The 23,346-nt window shown below is 37.5% G+C and overlaps 1 protein-coding gene across 1 annotated transcript; it reads right to left on the bottom strand.

Moving 5' to 3' along the window:
* Positions 1–23,271, bottom strand: LOC129282700 (uncharacterized). Its single transcript, XM_064113749.1, has 12 exons — positions 22,509–23,271; positions 19,355–20,150; positions 18,383–18,552; positions 16,800–16,929; positions 15,913–16,138; positions 14,469–15,146; positions 12,993–13,297; positions 12,137–12,328; positions 8,851–8,971; positions 8,016–8,157; positions 4,086–4,335; positions 1–3,469 (listed from the first exon to the last, which is right to left on the bottom strand). Exons 2-12 carry the CDS (start codon positions 20,108–20,110, stop codon positions 3,245–3,247), a joined length of 3,195 nt encoding a protein of 1,064 aa, XP_063969819.1. The 5' UTR covers positions 20,111–20,150; positions 22,509–23,271; the 3' UTR covers positions 1–3,244.
* Between the last annotated feature and the right edge of the window lie 75 nt (positions 23,272–23,346).

Below are 23,346 nucleotides of genomic sequence, written 5' to 3'. Positions count from 1 at the left end.
TAAGCGAATGCACAATTCAGCATTTAATCCAACATACTAGGAAACGCAAGATGCATGTATATCTATCTGAATCTTAATTCCTATTTTTGTTTACATCACATATCAACACATACTGTATCAAACAAATTTACTCTCTGGTCCATGTTTACACTCAAGTTTACTCAAGTAAACTATTTACATTACATGATTATGCTACTAGTTGACCAATATTATAGACACAATAGACTTTTAAAAAGAGCTTTATAGGCAGTGTATCTACATGTACATGTATCTTAACACATATCAGTACATGTACATTCATGTTAACTAATCAATCATATTCAATAGCCATTCTAATCTCATCACAAAAAATATGCCTTACAATAACGATTATATTAACATTATATAGACTTTTAAAAGATTAGATATGCAGTTTATCTTTTTATACACATTTCAACACATATAACTAATCAATGATATTCAATAGCCATTCTATACATTACAATATAGATTATATTAACAACAAAAACACCAAGTCAATGTTTAAAAAATATTGACACACTCCTGATCATTTCTACACAGACCATTTCAAATATTAGCAGAGTCCTTGCTTATTAACTTTTCTCCTTCCTAAAAATATCATAGTAAATACATGTATCACATTGACCAATACAAAAAAAATCTCAAATTCATTTTCCATTCCTTAGTTCAATTTTTTTTTCAAACAAATGCCAATCTACTAGTATATGGAGTACGATCATGATGTCTTTTGTTACCACATTTCTTACATATATACTTCTTAGCATGATTATTATCTATAAGAAATAAAAACATTTCTCTTATCAGTACTTATCATGACTCTGTTCTCTATACATACATACTAGTTTATAGGTCTATTAAAATGTTAATCAAAATATTTTCTATTATATATATATATATATGCATAATTCTAAAGCTTTGCAATACAAATATTCTATGTACATGTATATACAATGACTCTATTTCATTAAATATTTCACAAAATTATTTCATCATCGAAACTAAAATAAATATGAAACATCTAATTCATGTCAATTAAATTATCATTAAAGTTCATAAGTCTTTGCCAAATTTAAAAGATGATAATTAATGTTATGAAAGCTCTGTGTAGTTTATATATCTGTGATTAACATAAAAACAAAATTTTATAGACTTGGAAAGCTTGAAGATAGATAAGAATGAGAAAAAAGCCTTGCCCTAGTATAAATAAAAAATAATTACAATAACTTTACTCATAAAATTTTTTAAAATCATTAAAAATATAACACATACATTGTCCAATTAAAAGAGTGCTGTTTACTAGAGTCTTTTTTTAAATAGTTGATAATCATGTATACATATAGAAAAGACTTGGGGCTTCATTACAGAAAACTGAGGAATACAATACAGTAAATTTGTCATTGTAAGATGGTTAAGTAGCTAACCAAAATCAAGGATCCAATGGTATATTCAATGATGCCATAGCCGTAACTGTTTATAAAACAGGATTTAGATGTTTATGATTCCACTGTCTTAAATACATGTATATATAAAAGTACCGTACAGTCTACAATTCCACTGGGCAAAACACATTGGTTTGGGCTTCACCATCACAACCAACTAATTTAAATGTACATGTACAGACATAATTAAAATCCATGCAAAAAATTCTTTAAACACACTATTATGCATAAGAATCAATCACTCATGTACTAGAAGTTGGATTGTGCCTGCAACTACGTGTAGTTATATTTAGCTTTTTCTTTTTAATTATATGAAAGAATCATAGATGCACATGTATACTGTCCAGGTACAAGAAATACTTTTGAACCTGCAACTACACATACATGTACCTTCTTAACTTTCAAAGTTTGTATAGAAAATGAAAGAGGGATATAAAATCAAGGTGATCGTTTCAACCTGAAATATAGAATAATAGCATGTCCTGAGTTTGCTTTTAATGATTCCTCATTCCTTGCAGACACAAATTTATGAAGGCCAGGACATGGTTTCACAAAACTTTCATCAAATTTCTATGACAATTTTGGTATCAGCCAATGAAATATCTCAGTTTAAGCAGCCTGTAACAGTGATAATTGTTTATTTACAATTTCTATGACATGGTACCAGGACCCAGTCTAAGAAAGAGTTGTGGTACATTAAAATCAGACTTAAATTTGAATCGATTTCAATTTGTATCTCTTGAGGAGTGTTGCAAGAAAATATTTGCAATCGATTGCAAATATTCTGTTGCAATTTTACAACAGTCGGATTTAACGTCTGACAAGTCCTTCGTGAAACACTCCCCAGTATGACACCCACTGTTAGTATTATAAAAAAATATTTAAAAAATGTAGGATTTCCACACAATGTGGTGCTTGGCAGACAAGGTTTCATTTATACTTCAAATTTTGGATGAAAACAGGCATGAAGTAAACTGGATTATGAATCAAACACAAACAAGATAATCAAAACATAAGTAATTTTCTTGGCACAATCACACCTTATAAAAACAAATAAATTTGATTCATCGCGTAGATTTCATGAAAGGCAGCAACTATGTCCACATAATCTCAAACGAGTTGTCGGCGTTAATATGCTAAAATATACATTTCTTTATGTATGCTATTTACAAGATTGAAAATGACACCTGAAAAACTGTTTCCAGAGTTGGTCAGGATTCAAATTTGTAAATGGTTTTTAGGGTGGGTTCGGAAAGGATGGCCTGCAGGCCTTTGTCATTTAGCAAAGCCCCCATCACACTTATTCCGAATCAAGCAGAATTGGCCGGAATGAAAGGACTATTGTTCGACCACCAGTTGGTCATTTAAATCTACTTTGATCACCGTTCGAAACTACCCCTCAAAAAATTTGAACATGACCAAAACCTTTGGGACGGCCAAAAGAAATGACAAAAATATTTTGAATGCACTCAGAATGCAGTCAGAATATTTAGAATGTCCAAGAATGTAGCACGAATTATCAATCTGACTCCATTGCGGTTCATTTTGACTAGTGTATGATGATTCACCTGGTCAATTTACTGAATTTCAACTCCAGTTTGGTGAATTCATAAGTTCCTCCCAAAAATTTCTAGATTTTTAAAATATTTTTTTCGTTCCAGCTTCTGCTTAATTCCTGCTGATTCTGAATAAGTGTGATGGGGCTTTAGATCTTTCCACAACCAGGCTACCCAACTTGATATAAACATTGAATATTATACTTTTAATTGTGCAATGGTAATTCCTTACGGTAGAACCTGCGAGCGGAATTCCTCGTTGCGTTGCTCCTTCATCGCGATCCTGATATCCTTGCGCTCTTGGTTCTGTCGCTCGATGTTACGGAAGTGAGACCTCCTGCTCAACTCTTTGTTGCGCATCTGCAGGTCTCGTGCAGCCTCCTGCTCACGGCGTTCGCACAGACGCTCAACGTGCTGCTGGGAACGATCTTCCTGTCGTTGAAGTTTAACCTCCTATAGATTTAAACAAAGTTTTAGTAGAATATTTATTCCAATTTTATCACTGCAATACGTCTTCGGCCTAATTTGTCATCATACCCAGCTGCCATTAAATCTGCCAGACCAACCAAACGTTTATTAAAGTTTCTTATTTTATATATTCACTGTCATCAGGTTTGATTTCAACACAAACTCTATTGTTATCAATTTATAGCCAAAGAAATTATTATCAATATTATTCATCAAGTGCAGGATTTGAGCCAATGCACCAGTGTAGTGTAAAGCTTTAATGCTTTTACGGTTACCACTGAACCACAAGCAATGGACGGCAGAAAAAATGAGTATTCTAAAGGCTTTATACCTCCACTTAAAAGAAATTCTTTATTTCTCAATATCCTACATGTAAACTATTGCCAATTTGAGGACTGCTGGGTAACAATCATTACACATTCTAAATTGGCAATGCTACAAAAAAAATGGATTCAATTCCCTTTTTTTAATGAAGAGACAGACGGTAATTACCCAAGCATTATATATGCAGATAGTGTAGTATTGAGATGTAGTCATACCAGAAATAGTGTATCTAAAAAATTCATTACACTTTGGGAAACAAGTAAAAGTGAATAGGTACCTCTTTATGCCGAATCGCATCACGTAAATCTTGGTCTTTTTGTCTCTGAACGTCCATTCTCTTCTCATTCCTGGTCCTCAAAGCATCGATCCTCCTCTGCTCTCGTGAGCCGTTCTGTACCGCCAACTCCTTCTGACGTTTCGCGATAGTCCCACTAACTGCACTCTTCGCGGCTTGAACCTGCTCCATTTTTGCCTCACTGTCCATTTGACGTTGGACATCGCGCCGGGTCACATCAGCTGCGTACTGTCTGTGGAAGTAAAAAAATTTAAATTTTGTTATTTAATTAAAAAAAAGAAGATAAATGCACTGTATTGAATATCTTGTGAATTTGAATTATGTGTATGATATCACTTTAATATGTCATTCTGCTGGGCGACTGATTAATTCCTAGTGGATTCACAATAACTCATATCTGTAAAGCTTTTGCAGACACTGTTTCAATGTATTCAGCACTATGATAATAAAAAACAAAATATTACCGATATTATACTATCATAACAGATTGTTGAAATTCAGGAGAAAAATGCACAAAAGTTTAAGCTCATAAAGATATCTTTAAAGAACCTGTCTAAAGTTATATCTAAAATAGAGCGTCTCGAGAAAAAGATATAAAATATCAAAATAATTAAACAAATACGTTCATGGTCAAAGAATTTACATTCAATTACAAAGTAAGCTAGCCATACACATGCAAATAGCAAAGGAAAGTAGATACCATTAAGAGATAATTGTTCATACTGGTGATAAAGACATAAAACAAGCATGCATACACATGTCTACATGTATATGATATCATGTGTAAATATTGTGATAGCATGCAACACATATCAAAGCAAAATCAATTAAAAACTAATATAATAATAGGACAATGACAACATAATAATTCTCTTTTATGTATTCAAGACTCTGAATAAGAAAAGCTAAAAAAACATGGAGGCTTTCCATCTTACAAACAACATTGAATCAATCTACTCTTATTTTTACTGTAGTATTGTTAGAAGTAATACATTTGTTTATTGGCACAATTCTTCATATTTGCTTTGAAATATAAATTCCTTTGGGAGTGTTTCATAAAGCAACTTGTCAGTGATTTTTCCTGGCTAATTTGCTCTGAGCCAATCAGATGCAAGGATTTCAGTAGCTTGTTGTAAAATAAATGACTAGAAAATAAATGACTAGCTATTTCATGAAACACTCCCAGCTCTACAGTGTACCTCTGCATAGGTCTAGAGTTAGTACCCTCATGGTTCTAAGATCTAAACAGATAAGCTGCCCGTGTTCTCAAGTCGAGTTTATCATGTGCCATGGCCTAACCCTGTACTAAAATTATGGGAAGCTAAAAAATGTCAAACATTTATTTATATCATAAAATTCTCATGTTAACTGATTTTTCCTGATATGCTTGAATGGTGAATGAATTTCGTTTATTGTTCTATTTACATTTTTTTGGCTGCATGTATCTTAACTTTTGGTTGATCATGATGGGGATGCATGTCATGATTTAATACATGCATCCCCAATATGATAAACAACATTTCTATGTGTTTTGCTGAATTAGGGCTTTTTTATTTTAATGTATTTTCATGTAAATTTTTTAAGGGTTCTGCAATTCGGCTTTTCAGCAGCTATACAGAGTAGATACCCCAATTGTTGTAACAACTGTTTTAAATAAATTAAATAAGTTTGGGAGGTTAGGTTTTATATATGGCTTAACGTGCAGATTTTTTATCGAAGCAATTGTCGCCGGAGCATGTCATGGAACTCTTAGCCTGATACCCATTCATCTATAAACCACTTCGTCTAATGCATTATTGGATCAACTGTTTACTAACCAAATTTTAATTTGACAAAGTGCAAACAGTAAGTAGATGATGTGGAAATACAACCAACTGGGCATTAGTCTAAATGAGAACTAGACCAATTAGAGCCTAGACCAATGGCAACTAGACCAAATTTATAGACCACATGGGATTTGTCCATATCCATGTAGTATTAGGCTTTCTGAAAAGCAGACCAAATGCTTCTAGACCAAGAGAATATGAACTGCCCTGCAAAGAGTTAGTGCCTACATGCACCTGGTTCTAAGATCTAAACAGACAGAATACAAGAAAGACTAAAGAAGATCTCTATAGATCTCTTCTATTTCAGAGAACAGTTTAATATAAGTCTCTTTTTCTGCTTACTGGTACATGCTTGCTTCCGTGTTTATTGTCAAGGATTTTTCAAAGCTTTGAGTACTGCATAGGAAGCGGAAAGATTCGAGATGGAAAAAAAGACACGTAGAGCAATCACTCAGAAATTGCGACCTAACATGTACACCTTCAACAATTACACTTGTTTTAATTCATGGACGATATAGGGCAATTCTGTAAAATAATCAACCTTTTTGTACGTCCCACCCCCATTTTTCTCGATTCTTTCTTCACTTCATAAAATTACCAAGTCATGGTCATTTGAGAGCATTGCAGACTGTCATAAGAACCAGAAATTAGAAACAGAAAATGTCATGAAGGTCTCACATACATGGGGCCGGACATACATATTTTATGGAATTGCCCTAATATAGGGTTAGTGTGGGCGGGGGTGGTATCTACATGTAACTGAGAGACCAATGCTAGCCAAAAGAGCAGATTCTATATCCACCAACAGGTTTCAGAAGGTTCATAAATGGTTGTAAGAAATGTCTGAAAACAGATTTCTTGTCGCAAAGAACTTTTCGACAATATCAAAGACTTCAACAAAAGATTGAACAATTTCTTTGGGAATCTGTCTTTTCTGAAAATAGTTGCTAATAATTTTGCAAATCAGTCATACATGTACATGTATGCACATGTAAACCTTTTCAAACAATTGTAAGACGATGTTGCTGAAAACATTTTGATTTGCCAATGTAAGCGACCACATGGCTCCCTGATCAAAATCAACCCACTAAAGAATAAATCTTCTTAACGACACACTTTTATCTGTTCCAAAACAGTTTGCGATTAAATAAATTTTGATGTTGAAAACAAACATTTGAAGGCTTCTGCAACATAAGTATAAAAAAAAAAGTTGATGAATATGAACATTGCTACAGTCACAAGCATTTGCTCCTCAGTTAAATACATCCTTAATGGTTGTGATAGGGTATTCACTTCAGAATAATGTGAGAATTAGAATTAGGGCTAAAAGTGAGGTGTGAGGCAGAAATTTTCAACTTTTGGCGAATGTCAACAAATTCCATTAGAACAGTTATTGTAAGAAAAATACATGATGGCTTCAAACAAAAACATCTGAGAGAGGATAGGAACATGAAGATATCCCTTGGGAAAGGATGTTAAAATGTTCCCTAGGTTCATGTAAGGCATATACATATACTATGACTATGGGAAGCGTATGTGCGGATGTGTAAGGTTCAAAGACCTTAAAATACAGTTCAGCCAAAATCGGTTGCTTGCATGGTCACGATGTGATAGCCATATAGGCCTTTGTCGCACCACAAGAACATAGTGAAATATAACTAAACAGTACAAATCTGAAGAGAAAGTACAATCAATCACCCTAATCACTTGTGTCTGTATACATGCAAGGAATATAACTGGATGACCTTTGTAAGTATGAAAAATGAAACATTGAACCCCCAAAGAATGTAATAAACAAAATCCGGAAATATATGTTTAAGAAAATTAATAAAGAGATATGATAAATTTACAGGAAAATTCCATAATTGAACAAAATCTTATTTAAAAAAAAAAACACACAAAAATGTTGCCAATTTGAGGAGTTTAATATTTATTTCTTAATTCAATTCATACTATCAAATGAAAAGCAGCAATGGAGAACAAAAATGTGTACAATATCTTTAAAACTTCAGAAAGTAATAACATTTTTACTGAACTCAAACCAACAAATTTCTAAGTTTAAGAATGATTTTCTAAAAAGTCTTACCTGCATCGTTCGTCCCTGGCTTCCCTCATTTTATTTTCTTGTTGGCCTTTCACATACCAGGTATACTCCCTTTTGACAGTCTGCATCCGTCGGAACTCGATATAACTCTTCTCTTTTGCTTCCCGTATCTGGTCCCTTGTTCCTGAACAAAACAAAGGATATCATTCACGATAAGATTATTAGTGAGAGGTTGAAATCAATCTTACATGTATATATAATCTTATTTGGCAGAAGAATGTAGGCCTACTGTCTTTTCTGTGTGGTGAAATCAATAAAGTTTCTGGAAGAAGTATCACTTTCAACATCACTATCTTTCCTTATTAAACTCTGCTTTGATTAACCTTGGAAATTATAGTATACAAATAATGGACGTAGGCGCGTGCATGCAGGGCCAAATAATGAACGATGTGCGAGAAGAGCCAATGGATAAACCGCACCGAGGTCCGCAGTATATCCATTTGGCGAGACGAGCACAGAGTTCATTATTTAGGCCCTATGCACAAGAATGCGTATATTGTTTGTTTTATACAACCCCCCCCCTCACCCATGTTACTGAGTTGCCCCAAATGCTATATTTGATCTCAATTCTAGATAACAGATAATTCCAGAACTCACACTATCCTGCACTCTGAAATCGGAGTGCAGGATAGTGCATTTTGGATGCAATGGTGCAATTCCCTGAATATCATGTGATCTGATTTGGACCAATCAGATTACAGAAAAATCTTTGGAGTTGTATAATTTGTACTATCACCTCCATCAACAATAATACTTCACTTCTCATGTTTACACTAAAAAATTTGAAACCAGGTAAAAATATTCAAAAGATTCTTACCGACAGCATCAGTAACGGTTCTTCCCGGTTTCTGTCGCTGAGCTTGGGGTGGCGGGGGGCGGGGCTGTTTATTCTCCCATTCTATCATAGCCCTGTCACTCCGCACCTGGGAGTGGTTCACCTGCAGAGGGAGCAATTGGCATGCATAATTAACAAGTGGAATGCCTCTGGCCGTCTCACCTGCATCACGCGATTCAATATAGCAGCAGTGCTGATTTTGAAAACTACTATAACTCGCACAAGATGTTCAGTGATACTTGGTTACTCTTATTTCCACGTTTTATGAACTAGACCAATACACTTATAGAGATATGATGGCAATTCAACAAATACCCCCAACGTGGCCAAAGTTCTTTGACCTTAACATGACCTTTGACCTTGATCATGTGACCTGAAACTTGCACAGGATGTTCAGTGATACTTGATTACTATTATGTCCAAGTTTTATGAACTAGATCCATAAACTTTCAAAGTTATGATGGTAATTCAACAGATACCCCCAATTCGGCCAAAGTTCATTGACCCTAAATGACCTTTGACCTTGGTCATGTGATGTGAAACTCAAGCAGGATGTTCATTGATACTTGATTAACCTTATGTATAAGTTTCATGAACTAGGTCCATATATTTTCTAAGTTATGATGACATTTCAAAAACTTAACCTTAGGTTAAGATTTTGATGTTGATTCCCCCAACATGGTCTAAGTTCATTGACCCTAAATGACCTTTGACCTTGATCATGTGACATGAAACTCAGGCAGGATGTTCAGTAATACTTGATTAACCTTATGGCCAAGTTTCATGAACTAGGTCCATATACTTTCTAAGTTATGCTGTCATTTCAAAAACTTAACCTCAGGTTAAGATTTGGTGTTGACGCCGCCGTCGCCGTCGGAAAAGCGGCGCCTATAGTCTCACTCTGCTATGCAGGTGAGACAAAAACCAGTCGGTGGGAAATCCACATCCTATACACTCCCCTCCAAAAGTTTGGGAACACCTGCATTCAGTATGTGCTTTTATATACTTGGTAGACTTTATTGATATTGAGGCTCATAGCATAGTTGAATTTTTGTTTTAAAGTGAAGATTATGCAGCAGTGTAAATTTTGTTATTGATTCAAACAAATTTATACTCTCTTAAATGGCTGGCTACCAGTCAAGATGGCATTCTCTCAAAATGCCAACTTCTTTTATTACATGCAGTTATTGTAGTTATTCAGAGCTTTTACACTAAAACATGTGCAACTTCATTCATTTTTCCTTTTCCTAGTCAGAAGTCAGACACACAAATAAAATTAAACAATACTCAGTGTTTCGCTGATATGGAAAATTTGATGGAATACTCGATGGGATTGAGATCTGGGGACTGGGGTGGCCAATCCATGATTTCCAGGACTTGCTTCTCTTCCTTTTTCTTCAAGTAGTCTTTGCATAGTCTTGACATGTGTTTTGGGTCATTGTCCTGCTGGAAAACAAATCCTTCTCTGATCAGGCGTTTCCCTGAAGGGATGGCCTTCCACTGTAGGATTGAATGATAGCCGTGCTGGTTGAGGATACCCTCTACTCTGTGCAAGCTGCCTACCTTTCCTGCACCAAAGCAACCGCAAACCATGACATTACCACCACCATGTTTCACAGTTGGCTTGATGCACCGGGGTAGCATCTTTTCTCTCTTTCGCCGTCTCACATAGGTACGTTGCTTGCTGCCAAACACCTCGAACTTTGATTCATCAGACCAAAGAACCTTCTGCCACTGCTCCAAAGACCAGTCTTTATGCTTCCTAGCCCAAGCAAGCCTTTTCTTCCGGTTCTTTTCTTTGAGGAGTGGTTTCCTTGAAGTTACACAGCCCATCAGCCCTGCTCCACAGAGACGTCTTCTAACAGTTGAAGAACATACAGGCATCTCACGGGTGTTGTTGAGGTCAGCTGTAATTTGTGGGCAAGTCAGACAACGGTTGCGCAGACTGCTCACCCGAATGTATTTATCTTCAGCAGGAGATGTTGTTTTTGGCCTACCACTTCGTCTCCTGTTCCCATTAGACCCAGTGGCCTCTTTGCGTTTCAGGCTGTAGTGAACCGCATGGATACTGATCTTGAGTTTCCTGGCTATTTCTTGCACGGAGTAGCCTTCTTTCCTCAAAACTACTATTGACTGACGTGTTTCCAAACAAAGCTGTCTTGTCTTAGCCATTTTAATTTTGTGACTGACTTCTGACTTAGAAAACTGAATAGGCAAAATGAGTGAAGGTGCACTGGAATAAGTGTAAAAAACTCTGAATAACTTTTGAATTCATGAATTTCAAATTGCACTGATGTCTACTCCACTTCCATGTATTTTCTTTAAAGAAGGATTAGGCATTTGTCAAGTTCAGATGTTTTCCAGGATAAAGATGCAGATTTCCATAAATTAACTGTCTTATGAACAATACTGAGTAACAAATTCTGAGGACATCTGCTGAAACATTCACAAAATAATGGGAAGAATTTCAGAAAAGAACCCCAAACAGAACAATGTTAAAAGAAATAAGCATTTTTTAGAGAATGCCATCTTGACTGGTAGCCTGCCCTCTTTGGCAGCTGCACGTCCCTTAAGAGCTTTGAATTTGTTTGAATCAATGATAAAATGTACACTGGTGTGTAGCCTTCACTTTAAAATAAAAATACAGCTGTACTATGAGGCTTAACCTCAGTAAAGTTTACCAAAGTTCGAAAAACACACACTGAAGGCAGGTGTTCCCAAACTTTTGGAGGGGAGTGTATATGCCAAATATTTCATGCAAATACAGATTTTGTTTTTAATGAATGATGATAGGCGAGGTGCTGTGGCCGAGTGGCCTAAGGTGTCCGACTACCCAATGAAAGTCATGGGTTGGATTACCGGCATGGCCCATGACCACAGCATTTTAAAAAATCTACATGTACATTGCTCTTTTTATCTTACATTAAATAAATTACCATGCTTGATTCATTATGGATACCAATGTGTATACATGCTTTAAAAAAAAATGAAGATAGCTTTTAGACCAAAAGTGCATTAAACCCCGTTATGCAGTGGAGGCGCTAAGGGGGGAAAACAGCCACCTATAATATTTCAAGGAATGGAAAAAGAAGAAAGGAAAAAAGTTAGAAAGAAAGCTTTCAAAAAGAGAGATATAGGCCATGAAATTCTATGATACCCCTTTACTTCAATGGTGAAAATATATCATTGTTGGGTCCCTGTCCCCCCCCCCCTCCCCCATAAATATACCCTGCCACCATCCCTGTGAATATAGGACAACGTTACTTACCGGAGTAAAGACTGCTGATCTATTGAAGGGACCCTGATCTTCATGGTACGTCGTCTGCAGCTTGGCTTCCATCGGAGCCTCGAGGGCGGTATCACGAAAGGGGCCGACATGGGCAGTGCGGGGGCGTGGCCTCCGCATCTCCCACTCCACCTGGGCGCGGTCGGTCCGGACCGGTGAATAGTCATCATCAACCTGAAGAATGAATTGATTGAAAAAATCACTCTAAACCTAGCCCTGAATGAAAAATGACACCAAAGCGACTCCAACATACTATTTGCGAAGCTTTCAAACCTTAAGCACATGTTTTGTGCCTGCTTAGAGAACTTCTGCCCCATTAACCATAATTTAGATCGGCTATTTTGAGAGCTTAAATCCCCGGGGACAAAATTAAATGACTGCAGTCAATGATAGTTAAATATATTATGTATTATTATTTGTTTGACATCACCTGTGCCTGGGAGGCGAAAAGTGAACCGAATCACTATGCCGCACAGGTATCTCCTCCCGATATAACTGATTGGGGGAGTGCAGATGGACCACAACACTGGGGTTCCCCCCTATTCTACGAATAGTGCAGTGGGTTCTGAACATGCAAAGGTGGTGACTTTCCTCTACACAGGGCCTCCTTTTAACGTCTTATCTGAGGGAAGGAGTGTTTTCCACTGTAACACAGCCTACATCTATAGAACAAAGTAGAGACGTTTACACACATCACAGGCTTCAGTCATCTGCCTGGGGTGGACTTGAACCCACGACCTTTGGTTTGACAAGCAGACACAATACCGACTGAGCCAACGTCGCTTTAATACCCCCCTCCCCTCCCCATATAAACAAAAAACAAATTCTACTTCATTACCGGTGTAAACATAGAGGATTTATTCACGGGAGCGTAGACATCTTTATCTTCAAAGACATACGACGACTGAGGAGATGCATGCAGCTTAGCATCCTTAGATGCTTCCAACGCTGTATCTCGGAACGGACCAACCAGCTCCTGATGTGTGCTTCGAGGCTTCTGCATTCGCCTCCAATACTTCCACTGCGGCCTCGAGCCGACCTCGGCCTTGGCAGACTTCGGTCGTCGCATCCCTTTATGGTAGAGCAGCGAGGAGTCCGTTCCCACGGATGTGTCTCTGAGAGACATTGTCTGAATCCCTGCATCTGTGATGAGCAATTATTAAAGAAAATACAAAGAGAGTTGGGGATTAGTTAGTATCAGTTGGCTGCTTAGAAAGATGCATCCACCTTTCCTTGAGGCGATGGCTCCCAAGGAAATCTGCATATTAAAGTCTGTCAGCAATCATGGGGATTATGACATCTACATGTATAATAACATAATTAATGTGATATTTTACCCGGGGTAGCCACTTCAGGTCAGAAACGGTTCTCCCAGCAGGCCCTGCTTCACATGATAATGTTAACATTACCCAGGCTTTAACATGGCTACCTTGATCGAGCGCTCCAGCATTCACAGAATTTCTTTGCACCGTGTACCCATTTACTACACCTGGGTAGAGAGTGGAAAATGTATATAAGTGCCTTGCCAAAGGATGCGAGTGCTATAGGGTATTTTCTCAGGTAACAGGTGTTGTCAATCACCAAGTGAAGAGTTGAGCTGAAGTCAGGACAACAGAGACAGTAGGATATTGGTAGAGTATAATCTTTTGGGGCTTGCACTAGGCTCTTTGAAGCAAGCCTTTGGGCAACCCACTCTAAAGCATTTTGATTGAATATCCATTCTTTTTTCTTTCTTTTCTTTCAGAAAATGGGTATCAGGTTAGAGTTTCACCAAGCAAATAGTCGGCGATTTTCACAGACTAATCTATTTTGAGCCAATCAGATGCAAGGATTTCAGTAGCTTTTAACAAATAGTCAATATAATCATTATTTGTTTAGTGAAACACTCCCCTGATCTTCGACAGGTATGACAGCTATTCATTAATCATTCTTTTAATCAGTCCTTTCTCACAAAAATCATTATCAATAATAATAATAATAACAGCATATTTACCCAGGGTAGCCACTTCAGTTCCGAAAACTGTTTTCCCAGCGAGCCCTGCTATTATTATTACCACCCCGGCTTTAGCACAGCTACCTTGATCGGGCGCTCGAGCATTCAAGGAATTTCTTCCTACCGGGTACCCATTCACCTCACCTGGGTCGAGTGCGGCACAATGTGGATAAATTTCTTGCTGAAGGAAATTACGCCATGGCTGGGATTCGAACCCACGACCCTCTGTTTCAAAGTCCAGAGACTAATCCACTGGGCCACAACACTCCACAAACAGCACATTATTGAAGTGATACAGAATGATTAGCTAAGGGAACATACCTATCAAGGAAGATATCTCTCGTTTTGATTCTTCAATCTTCTGCTTCATTTCCTCCACCTCTCTCTCCAGTTTCTCCTCTTCCGTTTTAAACTCTTCCAAATCCTGTTCAGTCTTGATGGAGCTGATCCCGCTGTCCAACCCAAAGCTGTCATCGTTGAAAGACACACTCTTCTGCAGGGTCGAAGTCTTCGGGGACTTGGCACTGGCGTGGGCATCGCCCCCTTCCTTAAGGATGCCACTCCCCATCATCTTGTTGTCCATGAGCTGCTTCATGACCTTGACGTTCAGTTCCTGCCGGGTCATTCCCGTCCCGGGGATCAGCGCGTGCATGTCCTCGCTTTTCACCGCGCTCTCCCGGACACTGCCACCAGTCCTGCCATAGTCCCGAACCTCGGACGCTGTCATCACCATGGGGACGTAGACACGCCCCTTCTGAAGGACCGGTAACCCAACCATAGCTCCATCATCATGAAGCGTGCTGGGTACGGTGTAACCGCTGATGGAGCGCTCATAGCTTGGGTCGTTGACGACGTAGTGCCGGGCTGTTAGTGGCATTTGGATTTCGATTCGGTGTCGCTCGTATTCGCTGTGGGGTATCCAAATTGCTGTTTGTTTTGTCACCTTGGCAGTTTTACCATTGAAGAAACTTACCACCAGATGACTCGAATCAGCATTACCTAAATCAACAATACAAGAGAAGGGGGGTTTAAACAGGACTAATTAATACATTTTCTGTTTTTAAGGGTGTCATCATAGATGCTAATAAAATGAAAATGTTGGTCTTAAATGTTTCTTCATATTAAAGTTTACTATATGACTAAAACAATGTTGTTTACTATGCTGTTAATTTTCTGTTCTTCATGAATCTGTTGATTTTTTGTTGCATGGTTTAAAATTCATCAAAATTATTGCACCTAGTCTATGTTCTAATGTAGTTTTTAATAGTTAGAGTACCAACATTAATAAGTATCGTGTTGCATAGTTATATCAACAACCCATTCATGAAAAAGGAATAAAATCATGCAATAAGGTTTGATGATGAGCCTTCCAGAATATCAAATACATGTAAACAAAAAAACAACAGTAAAAACAACACCTTCTGTACCCACTTGGATTGCAGTGATTTACTTCATTTGGCAATATTACAGAATACAGCATTTAGAGGGAGATCCTTATGTTGAAAATGTAATTGAAAGTTTGGAGAAAAAAATGCTTTTAGGCAAACTGGAAAATTTCCAACATTTTTATAAACACAATTTTGTTAAAATTCTTATTGACTTCAGGTCCATGGTGCATAAAAAAGCAGAAAACAGCAGTGATGCCAATTAGAACAAGAAAATCTGATCAATTGAAGCTACAAATAATCAATCATCACAAAGCAGTTAAATCATGGTTTTGCTTGAAACACTTTTTTTCATTACGGGTGAAAGATTAATAACTCACATCCAGTGGACCGTCCCTCTATGCCATCAAGAACTATACCAGGAGCAAAGCGGTATCCTGCTTTCTCCCAAGGAGCCAAAACCTTGTCTCCAGGAACCACTGGGTGCCGCATGGCATCATTGTATGCCTTGATATCATATATTGAAGTCTCCTGCAGCAGACGCTGGCATTTCCCTCCTGATGGATCCTTGTCGAAGAACACCAAGAAGGAGCGCATTGCCGATAGCTGTCAGGATTAAGGTAGTCGAAGCAAAGTTAAAATCTTCATTTCAAAATACTTCCATGGAATGGATATCATATTATGAGACTTTACAGCTCATATATCATTTGCAATAATCAGAATAAGCTGTCTAAAAATAAAAAAGTTGAACAATAACTTTAAATCAATGATAAACTACTGTATGTGACAATTGAAATTGAATATTAAATTATCTCTTAATGTTACACACTTAAAATGTTGGGCAACATACTTTCCACTGTGTTGGGTAATGTATGTTGGTAAAAAATATATATATATATTCTGGGCAATCATTATCCAATTGAGCAAATTTATTACCCAATTTGGGCAGATTTTAACCAATGGTTGTGTGGCCAGTATGTTGCCCAGGGTTAGTTGAAAGTTGGGCATTTATTTGCCCAACTATTTTAAGAGTGTAAGGGGCCCAGAAAAAAAATATTCCTGCAAAATTTATCTGAAAGAAAAACAACATTTTCTAGAAATGTGGTTTTTAACGTTTTCTAAGGAAATTAAACCATTGAATACTAATTCAATGATGAATTGTTACCACACACAACTTGAAATCTAAAAGTGCAATTTTTAGTCACACTTAAATCTTTGTCGAGTACCCTCAGATCTTGAAAGAAAAAAAAGGAACTAAGATTCTTACCCTTTCTCTGATTGTACCAGGACAGTAATAGCCATCTTTCTCTCTCCTTGCTAAAACCTTCATCCCCTCCAACAGTTCAACAGAGCTTATAGGTGGGACTGAGATAATCCGATTGACCGCAGGCTCAGTTCTAAAATATTAAGAATGCAAAATCCATACTATGATCCAACTATCAAAGGCATGGAATTATGAAAGAGATTTCGAAGGGTCAGTATTACTAGGGTTAGTTAAACCAAGGAAATTCTATGACTGGAGTTCCAACAGTCAACAAATTTATTCAAGCAGCTGTTCATTTCTAAAGAAGCACAAAAGAAAGAACGGCAATTAGGACCCTTTTAATGTCCAGCTTCGAAGCCGCCAGTTTCATTGAAGAAATCCGAGGGGTGAAATTTTACGAATATTCATTTGTATCGATTTTCCATCTTTCATATTAATAACCAAACTGAAATTTGAATGCATGACAAAACATCAATAACCAAGCACTATTACGACAAGATATTTGCCCAGATTATATCAATTAACCTTTAATTAGTGAAAAAAAAAGAATTTGACCTTTACTGAAACCAGATTTTAACACTTTTACGATCATTTGCGGCGAATGAAAATTTCAAATGTGGTCGGTGGAATATTGTTGTTCATTACTGTATATGCCAGATGAGTGCCCGCACATGCCCAGTCGAGCAAATTTGAGTCATATTTCAGGACACATTGCATAGTTTATTTTCGCATGCCTCCGAATTATGTACTACACATATAACCAGACCAAGATGCGGCTAAAAAGTAACTATCATCACAAAATCATATTTCCCTTTCTGTATGACCTATACTGTAGCTGCAGAGTCATGCGGGAATCATTTGTCTACACAATTGCAAGAGATGTTGAGCAAAGTGCATGCCTGACATACTTTCTGCTGGCTGCTTCGAAGCTTGTTCAAAGGGATTTTGTTTGCTGTTACTACATCTCATTTAAACCCCCTTGGTTAAACTGACAAGAAACTGAAACATATTCACCCCTATACGTGTATGTATGTGTTGTACAGTATTGTAGGACTGTTTTGACATTTGGTTTCCTTTAATAATAGTTTAGTTATTAACAGTTCACGCTTTGGTATTTAGTTCAGCTTTGTTTACATTCTTGATTTTCTGTTGTCATTCATTTACATTTGACTTTCAACCTGTTTCTCCTGTCATTCCTTTCCTATTCAGATGTGTTCATTCATTACATTCCCACATCTGATTCTTTTGTTCAACATTCTTATTATGTAATCATCCCAACATCTTATTCATCTCCATCCTCTATCTCTTATTGGTTATTTTTATGAATTAGACTTTTCCTCTTTCAGTTGGCTTCTCCATTCTCTTTATTTCCATTGGTTGATTTTGTGTAATTTGAATAAATACTAATTTTGTAATGCAATTCTGAGTTTTACTGAGGCAAGGAAGCCCAGTAAATAAAGCAGTGCACTACCAGACTTCATAGAGTTAAGTTCATTATTTTGTTCCTGTGTCTTCATACTGAAGATACATGTAGAACTTTTTAGCTGAGATTACAAAGCCAAGTACCATTCTGGAATGACACTTACCTGACGGTCTCCCATGCAGTTGCTGCAGGTATCTGAACAACAGTTCTCGGTGCCAAAGACTCCCTGACGATAACTGTTTCTGGAACAGGATTGTGGTCCAGAGACGTTGTCACACTGCAGTACTTTACCGGTTTCTCAATACCTTCAGTTTTATAAGTTATTGTGGCACTCTGTCAAGATAATTCAAATGGACAGATTAATATCGCATTTATGATTATAAAGAGATAAATTCTACTTAAAAACAAGAACCTGTTTATGGGGATTTCTTCAGTAGGGGGCTAATACCTGAAAAGACTATCAAAATAGAATAAAATATTATCGAATTGATAACAAATAAAAAAAAATAATAAGAAAGAAAAAAAAACCGACACAAATTAAAAAATAAAATAAAAAAATTGATAATACCTACATTCTGCTTTTGTTTTAATAGCAATTCATACAATGTCTCTATCTTCATTTAAGTGCTTAACGCTTTTATTACCGTGGTCATCGGATCCTGGCTTGCCTGCAACAATTTCTCCATTCCCTGGGGAGCATTCAAGCAAGATGCCATACTTTGAAAAGGAAGCCATCCCATGCCTCCATTTTTCATCATTTTTAGCCTTTCCAATATATTTAAATGGCGACTTAAAAATATATAAATAGGCCCTATATTTGAAATTTTACACAACAAACTAGACTTGAAGCCATTATGGCTTGTATCACTATAGGATGAAAATGGGTAATTGAAAATAATCAATTGTGGCACCAAAAAAAACTGAATCAAGCAAATATTAATTTTGCACATAGTTATTTTTTTTTTAATCATACATAAAAGTGACAATGTAACTTTATGATCAGTCAAGGGCATGGAGGGACAAGCTGTGTGTTAACAATGGATTGAGCCTCCAAAACCTTTGTTTGATTGAATGTTCCAGTGCAAATGTTGGAATGATCAAATCTCCTTGAAACAAAGAATGAGATCCTACTTACGTGTGGAGGGTTATCTAGAGTTGTTTTAATGCTTGTGGCTGGAACTCCACCTTGAACGGAATAGGTTGTTTCTTCTGCGATGGGCGGGTTGTCGAGGGTCGTCAAAGGTATTTCTGCTTCCTGCTGCTTTCTGTACATAGCCTTCTGTATTCTGAGGGGACTATGGTCTGACGTCACAACCGCTTCGACCCGCTCAATGGCACCATGTCTGGTCATGCTAATGACATGGAAAGTACCAAGGGTTTGAGCAGCTAGGCTCTCCAGGAACTCCTGTGCGGCTACTTCCATATGCAGTCCAGTAAGGTAGATGGCATGAATCGGGCGGCCTTCGCTGACCAGTGCAACTTGTTTCTGGATCTCCCTCGGCTGCTGGTCAGGAAGTCCATCCGAGACAAGGTAGACGGCCTCACAGACAGGGTCGGAGAAAGCCACTGTGAGGGCATCAAGAGTGTTCGTGCCATCGGAGCAAGAGAGCTTATTGACCCACTCACTAGCAACCTTGACCGTTGGTGGTGTGCAGCGTACCATCCGATCAGCCCATGGTGTCACAGACGATGCAAACTCGATCACATTGAACATGGAGTCTTTCTCTCGATGCGCCCTCGCTAAGAGGACCTCATTCAGGTGATCTTTGACGGCAGGAAGGTAGGGGTACATGCTTCCTGATGTATCGATGATGAAAGTCACATTTTTCGCATCGATATCCCCAAACATTGTTTGAGATGCAAAGGTTTGAACTAGGTGTATTGGAGCCATGGTGATTGGCCCCAGACCTGGACAATTCTTCCAATAAAACCTGGTAATATAAAAATAGAATACATGGGTCAAACATAATAAAGGTCTAACAAGTAAGATAGATGCCTTGAGGAAGTTGAGCCGACTACTGAAAAATAATGTATGATAGACCTTATCGCAAATAGATTCACGCAAAGGATCATGGGATCGAAAAGCACCGCTATTGTCCAGATGCGACCATGCGAACGCAAGCAGCCGACAATAAAGTGTACGATTTCCATAGTACTATATCAAAATACGATCGACGCCCGCAGCCAACATTCTGCTAACTTCCAGTAAACGCCTCGTCATATTTGTTCCAGAGTCTAACATCACTTTTCTTCTTAATTATGGGTGGCAGAGATAGATGTGCTGTCCATAGCTGCAAGAATTACCACAGATTTTATGAAGAAAAGTGCAATTTTGTTTCATTTTCGCGCACTGTCTGTGCGTATTCTGAGCTTTGCAGCTGTGACTGTGCAAAGTGCGCTTGTCTGCACGGACTGCGGGCACTCTCGACCCATGCCATGGACAGTATACGTCGGCGAGGAATGGAGGAAAGTCCCGGAATTCCAAGGAAAACAATAAAATGATGATCAATAAAACAAACTTGATTACTTTATTCTAGTTATATATTTTAGTAATATATCAATCGATTGTCAAAAATACATGTTTCATATAATTATCTCAATCATGATTTTATTCAGATATTATAACCGAGCTGTGTTTTCTTCACAGATACATAATTATTGCATGTAATTCAGGATCATGGCCGTTTTTTTATTAGTGGCCTGGTCCCAAGATTTTATAATACTGCAAAGACAAAATAATGAATTAAATAGAAAAAAAAGTGAGAATAGATAAAAGTATAATGAGAGAAAAATAAAGTAAAAAAAATGAAATGAGGAAGGTGATCTGTGAAAAAAGTAATTTATAGTGACTGAATGCGATGAAATTAATTGAAGATGCAATGTTGAAATGATATTTTTTTTATTAAAACAGTGGAATATATATCATTTATATAAATTAAATATCCATCAGCTGCTTAATTTCAGTCAGAAAAAATAAAATTACAGAGAGCTTAGAGGGATACCATGAAGAATACTATAGGGCCTATACGGCATTATAAAATGTTTTAAATTCAGGGATTTGCTTAATCTTTAGTTCTGCATGTCATAAGCCTATTTATATCTTTCTTAATATGTATATTATGTATATATTATACAGTTATACACACTAGCTTATTTTTAATATACTTTTTATTTGATCTCTCCGGCCGCTCGATCCTCGAGTCTCACCCCCCCCCCCCATTTTTGTAATGATCAAACTCATGCAAAAGTCCAATTTGCAAAGGACTATATTTCCCCCAAAATAAAAAAAAACTAGCTAAATTTACTAGTTAGTTATGGAGATAAAATATATATCATGGCCTACATTTTGATTCTCATCAATATTCTTTAATGGAAAAATAGCCTCAGGCTTTCTTCGGATCGCCGACGTTCTCTTTTCTAAAGTCGATCGGCATTGACTCGCAATCACCTCTCTCTCTCTCTTGTCTTAGGACTTGTTAGGTGATCCCTCCACTGTTTTGGAGATTCTCACCATGCTCACTTTTCCCACAAAATCTTCCCAAATTTAGCCCCAGAAAACATGGAAAATACGGTGAGCTTTGAGTTCATACTTTCACTGTGCAATCATGATACAAAGATTGTTCTATAAATCCACATTCAAGTATCCAAAATAATCTCAATACAAAGAAATCAGACTTTTAAAAAAGCCTGGATTTTGAGTGACACTACACAAAACATATGGCGTTGTATGGCTTCCCAAAAGCAGATTCCGCGTTAGACCAAAAGCTTCAGTCTCTGTATTTTGGTTGTTCTGCTGAACTACGTTGGCTCCACTCATTATGGTGAAATGTCAGAATTGTGAAGGAAATCCCCAGAAATGACGGTTATTCCCGTCTAATTCCGCGTTTGCTCCCTTTTCATTCCCGTGATCCTTTGCGGTGACATACGCCCTCACGCGACCAACGCTATTTGTGATAAGGTCTATTCAACTGAACCTAGGCTAGCCTGGCTAGACAAATGCTGATACTGATGTGATAGTCATAAGAATTCACTCTTTTCTTTTGATGATTGGTAATTAGGTTCTAATACTTTTACTTGTGTAACGGTATCAGTATGAGAGAAGGATTAGAGAAAACACTAACAATAGTAACATTAACGCTCTCTATCACAAAGTTAAATGAAATTTCATGAGTTTTATTAATTGAATTTGATTTTGAATGAGACTGAAAGTTGAACTTGATAATGTCTGATTGAATCTTGATGAAAACTTCATTCAACTTTCAAGTTCAACTGCCAAAAATAGGGCCTACCTTCCTGCAAAGTCTTACTAAGTCAACTTTAAAATGTTCTGAGCTGAAAGATCAAAAGCTGACAAGATAATCACTAATTTCTTCTGACTGAGCTGAGCGGCTACCAAACATGCTCAGGGTCCAGTGAGAAGGACAGGGCCAGGGCCACAACTCAAGGGCAGGCTCCAGCCACAGCACAGGTGCTCGTGCCGTACCGGGCGAACTGGCGCGGCGGTCGCTGGCGAACAGGGACAGGCTCGTCGTCTTCGATCTTCCGACTTCAGAAGACAGAAATATTTTGTTTCCAATTCAATTGCTAGTTTTAAACTTTCGCGTGAAACACGATTAAATAAAGGTCAAGTGATGGTGCGGTCTCTTTCACTGGGAATTGTTTCTCCATCGATTGCACGAGGTACAAAGGCAAAGGCACCCATGCGTACCGTGGAAAGAAAAGTGAAAAGCTGCAAATATGCAATGCAAGTGTTATTGTTTATGTGCGTTGCCATATGCGTGAAAACGAGAGGTTAAACAATAGACAGCTATCTGGGTGCTCTTACCAATGGAGTCAAAGTCGTCAAGACTTTGTCTATTTGGATAATCAATCTTACTTAAACGATCATTAATTTTCACCATGTACACAATGATATAAATTTAAGCATCAGTATTCGGTAACTCTGTCGAAATCAAGCCAGACATTTCATAAAAAATTTACCGTTGCCGCCCACTTGTCAATAGAAACTGTCTACTACTAAAATGCCATTTTCATTTAGTTAATTGATTGACTAAACGACTGACTGGAAAATTGACGCAGAGGGCCACTGGCAACTACGTTTTTACAGTCGATTTGACTCAGAGTTTT

Source organism: Lytechinus pictus, chromosome 19, assembly GCF_037042905.1.
Source record: "Lytechinus pictus isolate F3 Inbred chromosome 19, Lp3.0, whole genome shotgun sequence".
Classification (NCBI taxonomy): Eukaryota; Metazoa; Echinodermata; class Echinoidea; order Temnopleuroida; family Toxopneustidae; genus Lytechinus; species Lytechinus pictus.
This window is presented reverse-complemented; position numbering and strand designations above follow the sequence as displayed.